The sequence below is a fragment of the Wolffia australiana genome, chromosome 10, assembly GCF_029677425.1.
Source record: "Wolffia australiana isolate 7733 chromosome 10, ASM2967742v1".
Lineage (NCBI taxonomy): Eukaryota > Viridiplantae > Streptophyta > Magnoliopsida > Alismatales > Araceae > Wolffia > Wolffia australiana.
Genome location: NC_135844.1, coordinates 16,019,074 through 16,026,178, shown reverse-complemented (window position 1 = coordinate 16,026,178; position 7,105 = coordinate 16,019,074). Strand labels below are relative to the sequence as shown.

The window sequence follows — 7,105 nt, the reverse complement described above, 5'->3', positions numbered from 1 at the left end:
GATAGCGTAAGTCAGTTAATTAATTGCTCATTACTAACCTTTAATGTTATGTATCAAATATTTAATAGCTAGAAAACAGATTAGTTTACCAGATCGAAAGGCATATTTTCCTGTTTGTCATTTCGAGATTTGGGTCCATAAAAAGACTTGAAAGATCTTTATTGTTAAGTAACTTTTGTGTTGTTGATTTGAAAGATTCCCTCAAATATTTTTCGCACCATCCCCCTTAAAAAGTTGCTTCAAAATTGCCAAAATATGCCAATCTTCTCCAGTTTAGCCTTATTCGCAGCGTGGTGATATTAACAATATTCTTTGAGTATAATTTAAAAAATATAAAAAATAACATTAAGCTCCAGTGATGCCAAATCTGCTGAAAACCAAAACGTGAATATCCTAAAATCTATTGATGGCTTTCCTAGGTGACCCTTTCAATTTCGAATTCCATTTCGCCATGATATCCCCTTCACGATCTTATTGCCACGTTTCCTAGATTTATCCTCCACTTTCTTTTGTCATTAAAGAGTAAGTCATCCTCCTTCGACCTATGTTTTAACGCATGTCAATCGGTTAGCAGCGTCAGGAATGTGGTCCTCAATATGTCGCACTCAACATTGATTCACATGTTTATATTATTTAAGATTACGCCTCTCCCTTAACCCGCTACCTCTCTCTTGCGATTAAACAGCTGGCGTAAGCACCAAAATTTCATATGGGATCGCATCAAGGCTGATTGACTAGCGATAGCTTCTCTTTGTGGGTAACGGAAGCCCCCGAAAACACTTTAGCAGAAGAAAATCATGCCATTAAATAACTATGAGCGTTAAGGCGGTGCATTCATATCATAATTCCTTTAATTGATCTCTCTCTGCTTTTTTCGCCTATAATGTGGGCGCATTTTCTGTGTACATTGTTCCGGCACTTATGTCCTCTACAGTAGAGGTGAGGGACGCGTCTATATCACAAATTATGTCGTAGATACCGTATCCTAGTGACTCCCCTTGGAATTTGGTTGCTGTGTGCGTCTGCCTCTCTCTCTCCCTCTCTCTCACCTTCCCTCCCTCTCTCTCACCCTCTCTCCCTCACTCTCTCTCTCTCTTTCTTTCTCTCATTCTCACTCTATCTCTCTCCCTTTCTATCTCTCTCTCATTCTCTCCCTCTCTCTCTTTCTTTCACTTTCTCGCACTACCTCTTTCTCTCTATCTATCTTTCACTCTTTCTCTCTCCCTCCCCTTCTCTCGATTTCTCTCTCTATCTATCTTTCACTCTCTCTCTCCCTCCCATTCTCTCGATATCTCCCTCTATCTATCTTTCACTGTTTCTCTCTCCTTCCCATTCGCTCGATTTCTCTCCCCCTCGATCTGCCTTTGTGGTCTACGCTCAGAGTTCTCGTCATCGATTACTTCTCCCGTTACAAAACACTCCGTAATCTGATTAGTTTATAATCCATCATACATCACTGTCAATTCCTCTCACTCTCTCCAGTTGTAATCTTCAACGATCAAATAGTCATATTAGAACGCCGCGAACGGAGACACATGCAACATCACAAAAGCAACCCTTATATTATAACACTTCTTGCAGAAACGAGTATAAATTACGAAGCCAAAACCGACGGCCACCGAACCCAACTTGCACCCCAGAAAACGGAGCTCTTATTGAACTACAACGTCGGCAGACTGTCAGCCACGGTCATCACTCACAGGTGCTCTTTCTTGGAGGCTATGTACTCCGTCTCGGAACAGCACCAGCACGTTCGACGGTGGCGGAACCGACCGCAGCAAGTGAATCGGCACGGACGGCGCCAAGGCGGGGGAGGTCTCCAGGGACCAGGAAATCCGCCTCGGCCACGACCGCGATCGCCGGGTCCGGGGTAGCGCCCACCTCCGAACTGGTCCACGTCTGCCTCTGCGTCGACAAAGGAAATTTCTAAGTTAGTAGGCGAAGAAGTGAATAAGACGGGAGAATGTGTGAAGGATGTAACGTACTCGCTTCTTCTTTCTTGAATTCGACGGCGGAGGAGACGACAATCATGGCGATTAAGAGCAAACCCAGCAGCGACAAAGTCTTGGAAGCCATTGTTAACTATGATGAAGAAAGATGTAGGAGAAGATGAGTATCCTTTGGTGATGCTCTGCACTATTAATAGTAATTCGACCTTGTTAATCAAACCGGAGTGCCTGGCGCGTTCCTCATTAAAAGCGCCTGTCTGTGTTCGTTGTGTGGGAGAGAAGGGCATGTCTGTGTTCGGATAAGCAGACATGGTGCGCCGTGGCTCCCGCATGGCATTTACAAACTTTTGAAGAGTCGTACAGACTAGGAACTCCTTCTGGATCATAAATATTGTCAGACCTTCATAACTTCTTCATTAATTCTACCATCCTGTATTTTAAACGTATTTATTATGAATTTCTATTTCTCCATTTCTTTTGATTAAGCCATTGATAGCTGGAAATTCATTTTAGATTTTGGAACTAGCTGATTTGGAGCACGCTGGTCGTCGCTGGGTCTACTCCACCGCTCATTTAACTTGACATTTCAGTCTGGCTGGGAATAAGCTGAAACGCTGAGTTGTCCCGTTGTGCTTGGTCAACTTTTTCACTGTAGATGTGGGTGCAGTGAGCGATGAGGGTTGTATGAATGAACAGTGGGAATGAGTATGGAAACTGTTAATTTGTGAACGAAGTTGACCATGGAAAAGAGAAAAGTGGTCTTTGTTTTAATGGATTAATGTGGCGTTAAATAGGGCAGCAGATCTTTTAGCTGCAGCTGACCCATAGACATTGAAGCATACAATGAACCAATGCCTATTAGTAAAATGAAACTGTCAGAATGTTCATCTATCATCTGGACAATAGCAGATAACTCTTACCTCTTCCCCTTCCACTGATATGTACGTTTACATAAACACCAGTTGAACGAACTGATTCGACATAAGTTGGTACGCCACTGCATCAAATCAATGTCGACGTGTTTATTTAGCCGGACTTCATAATAGAGCTGAAGCCAGTTTCTTGGCTGATTTTTCCCTGTCAACATCGTCCTTTATAGGCCTTTAACGTGTGTACAGCGAGTTATTATGGAAACTGCCCACGAGTCAACGACGTTGAACAAGGAGAGGAGAAGAGGGATCTCGTTGTTAATGTGTTCTCGTGCGTTTTAATGGGCCAGCAGAATTTGGAAACTGAGTTGTTCCATTCTTGCTGCGATACCCACAGAGAATATAGCATACCATGGTCCAACGCTCCTAAGTAAAATCATGATGGCTGAATACTCGGCTACCAGTTGGCCTGAAGGAGATAACTCATCTACAATGCTTCCCAGCTCACTCCCATACCATCTGGTAGGTGCAAGTACCTAAACATTAGACAAAATGAAATTTGAATTTATGATCTAGTGATATCCTCTACAAATTTTCTCTGAGAAAAGACATCATAAAGTCATCAATGGTTTATAGTTTGCAACTTAGTGAATACGAATAACCACATCTAGAATATTTTATTTAACTAAATTACTTTCTAGATAACATTTGAATATATGTTATCATGGAAACTGATGTCGGAAATATGAATTATTGAGATTTAATGACTACGTACTACATTTGTCTAAATCATTGTGGATTACTTCTTGGAGGTGTATATCATTGAGAAACTGTGTTTTGTTTGTTTTGTTCTAGTTATGATGAAGCTTGCTATGAGCTGAGGAATAACTCAGTAAGATTCATTGATCAAATTTGGAAAGTTAATTGTGCGGGATTTATGCCATGATTCAAGAACACCCTTCTGTTTGTAGGAGGTGTGCAGTTGAATCAAGAACAGTCATGTCTTTATTTTGTAGATAGTCAAGATGCAGCTTGCTATGACCCAGGAAGTGACTCAGTAAGATCCATTGATCGAATTAGGAAAGTCAATTGTGTTATAATTATGCCATGATTTCAACAAAGTAGCGCGTAGAGGTTGAGCAGGTATACTAGGAGTACGTGCGGCAATAAGGATAGATCAACACCCTAGAGGAGGCTTAGGGAATAGAAATTTCATGATGTCAGCTACGTAACAGCAGTGTGATTGTAATGTCCTCAAGAGACACATTTAGTAGTGTATGTAAGATGAGCACATATGTTTCCTCAACATTGCTAGACTACAAAACTGTACTTTTCCAAACCAGAGTAAAAAGGATCGAAGTCCAAACCGAAAGAGTGAGGTCAGTGTAATTTTACAAAACCTAACTAATGTGTAGAAAACAAGAATACAAGGTATTTACCAGTTCACTCACTATTTGGTACCCATAACCACCATTTAGCTCCAACGTATGTGAGTTGTAAAAGTTACTAATGAACTCTTTGCCCCCCTTCCCAAACATTGGTGGCAGTCTCTCTCCCTCCCTCTCTCTCTCTGTCTCTCTGTTTCTCTCTCTCTCTCCCTCACTCTCTCTTTCTATCTCTCTCTCTCCCTCCCCCTCTCTCTCTCTCTCTCTCTCTCTCTCCCCTTCCCCCTCTCTCTTTTTCTATCTCTATCTCCCTCCATCCTACCCTCCCTTTATCTCTCTTTTTCACCCTCTCTCCCTCCATTTATCTCTCTCTCCCTTTCTCCCTCTCTCCCTCCATTTATCTCTCTCTCCCCCTTTCTCCCTCTCTCCCTCCATTTATATCTCTCTGCCTTTCTCCCTCTCTCCCTCCCTTTATCTCTCTTTCTCCCTCAGACTCTCCCTTTATCTCTCTCTCTCTCTCCCTCCCTCCCTCCCTCCCTTGATATCTCTCTCCCTGTCCCTCCCTCCATCCCCTTATCTCTCTATCTCTCTCTCTATATATATATCTCTTTCCCTCTCGAGACTATGTCATACCTCTGATGATTGTTAATTTTCAACAGTCAAAACTAGTTTTCGTGGTGTTTCCTAATTTCATATAATAGATACAGCTCCCAGGTTAGTCCTAGTCTATTACTGCCCTCTTATTGTCCCTTATATTGACAATAACCAAAATAACTGTGATGTTATTACTGGTTGAAGAATACTTCATCCAATCAGTAAAAATGAGATTATTCTGGTTTTATTCAATTTAACAATGAGTCAATGCTCTGTCACTATAAAGTCATTCACCCATCATTTCCCTTGGTTCCCACACTTTGAGAGTCTATAGTGTATGTTTTTCTTTCATTTTTTAAAATACATTAGTCTACACACAAGAATTAGGAATACTTCCATACAATAAACTAGAGGTTTATTTCCTTGTTTTTTCAATGATTTTATGTAGGGCTGCAGTAAAAAATCCACGAATTATTTAATATTGTCGAAATAAATATTAGAATAACTAGAAGCATGAGAGTCATTTGATGCACCTGTGATATGACAATATTTTATGAGGAATTGGAGGTGAAACGTAGATAGACGTAACGTAGGTTTACCTAAGTTAGTCGACCAATGAGTCTTGAATGAGGTTGACTATGTAAGATAGTCTACTCACACACATAGATACCACTTATAGGTTATGGAAAATACAAATTACAAGGACTGTATCTCATTCAGAGGCCCTGTATAATTTCTACACTAAAACTGGAGCCATAATGCAAAAAAAATGAACTAGAACATGGTCCTCTTTTTTATAGTTGTGTAATCAAAATTCGTTTAAGGTTGGTAGAGTCTAGCTCATAGCCGCTCATTCATGGCAATGAACTAAGAACTAGTGTGCCACCCATGCCCAAGCGGAGGAACCATTGAGTTTCGTGGGAGTGTACTTTAGGATTAGAACAATCCTTGTGGGGTTGGGCTATACTCCAGATTCCGTGAGTGTTCGGGACCAAAATATAATTGGATATAGCAATGAGTTACAAGTCACATTAGATGTGTGCTTGGTAACATGTATTATGATTGGTGAAGGTATAGTCCAAGGTGTAATACATGTTGAGATTTGGATTCCCACTAGGAGATATTCGGACTCTCCACTTCTGTACAGTCAAGGGTTGGGTGGAATGATATATTTTAGTGGGAACAAAAATATTTAATGTACTTGCGACCTGCTTGAAGTAGTAATTCAGTAGAAATTTCTGCTGCTCCAAAGAGATTATTGAGCAACCCATTACATGGCATAATGGTTAGTTAGCTCAAACTTGACTAATTGTCTAAAAAACATAACTATTATTCTCAAGTCTGAGTACACCACATATCTCCTCAAGAGTGATGCCCTGGCTAATTTTGCATCTGAAGCAACTTAAGAGGATATTATGGAATATTAAAAATTCAAAGATGGCTCAACTATGGTCCAGTGCTACATGCTAGCTTCAATGTGAAAACCATTGTATTTGCAGCATGAAGATGTGGAGTGGAGGCCTATGTTGTTACATTTGATGGTGATATTTATTCAACATAGTAAGACTCAAAGATATAAGATATCAAATAGTTTATTTACAGATCGCATGGCTAAATCGTCTTTAGTACAAAGTTATGCACTGCAGACTATTGGCTAGATAGAAAGGTTGGCTATCCTGCTAGTTGAACCCATTAGTAAGATGATCACAAATCGCAACCTCCAGTCCGTATCTGCTTCATTCTTCCAGTTCATCATTATTTTTATGAGTATACTTCAAACCACTCTACTAGAGCAGCCCAACATGCTTTACGCTGCCAAACGGAACCTTCGAAGAGGAATCCCAAATACTCAACAAGATAAGAAAGATGATGTTTTAAGTGCAAGGAGAGACAAAGGGAAGACGTTAGTGAGGGGACACTAGCAAAGAACAACAATGACAAGAAGGCACATGCTTCATGTATCTGTGTAATAGATAATTTATCGTCTCTGTGAGAATCTGGATCATGGGTATTGGATACTACAAGTGTTTTCATATCTGAAGTGACATGTAGGTACTAATAATTAGAATAAAGCTGGTAAAAGGCAACCTAGAGCTGAAAGTGGAGAATATGATAATACTTTCTGGTATCGTTGAGGAGACAAGGAAACTCAAGCTTCCAGCTATATATGTTTTGTATTTTGAAGACTCCAGCTATGGTGCTAGAATAATAAAGCAACTTCTTAATGTTTATTGTTTGGATTGACTCAGGTAAACTTTCATCGAATGAGCCAATGTTGTTTTATTTATTTTAAAAATAACTCGGTTAC

General features: G+C 40.3%; 1 protein-coding gene across 1 annotated transcript; it reads right to left on the bottom strand.

Annotated features, from left to right (window-relative positions):
- Positions 1–1,543: 1,543 nt before the first annotated feature.
- LOC144708580 (uncharacterized) lies at positions 1,544–2,296 on the bottom strand. Its single transcript, XM_078581977.1, has 3 exons — positions 2,156–2,296; positions 1,986–2,082; positions 1,544–1,905 (listed from the first exon to the last, which is right to left on the bottom strand). The coding sequence occupies exons 1-3, from the start codon at positions 2,279–2,281 to the stop codon at positions 1,697–1,699; spliced, it is 432 nt and encodes a 143-aa protein (XP_078438103.1). The 5' UTR covers positions 2,282–2,296; the 3' UTR covers positions 1,544–1,696.
- Between the last annotated feature and the right edge of the window lie 4,809 nt (positions 2,297–7,105).

Excerpts from the sequence above, each read along its gene's own strand:
- LOC144708580 (XM_078581977.1), bottom strand. The coding sequence starts at position 2,281 with ATGCGGGAGCCACGGCGCACCATGTCTGCTTATCCGAACACAGACATG. Across the intron at positions 2,083-2,155 it reads ACTCCGGTTTGATTAACAAG|TTAACAATGGCTTCCAAGAC; the intron begins GTCGAATTACTA and ends TCTTCATCATAG. Across the intron at positions 1,906-1,985 it reads ATTCAAGAAAGAAGAAGCGA|AGGCAGACGTGGACCAGTTC; the intron begins GTACGTTACATC and ends TTGTCGACGCAG.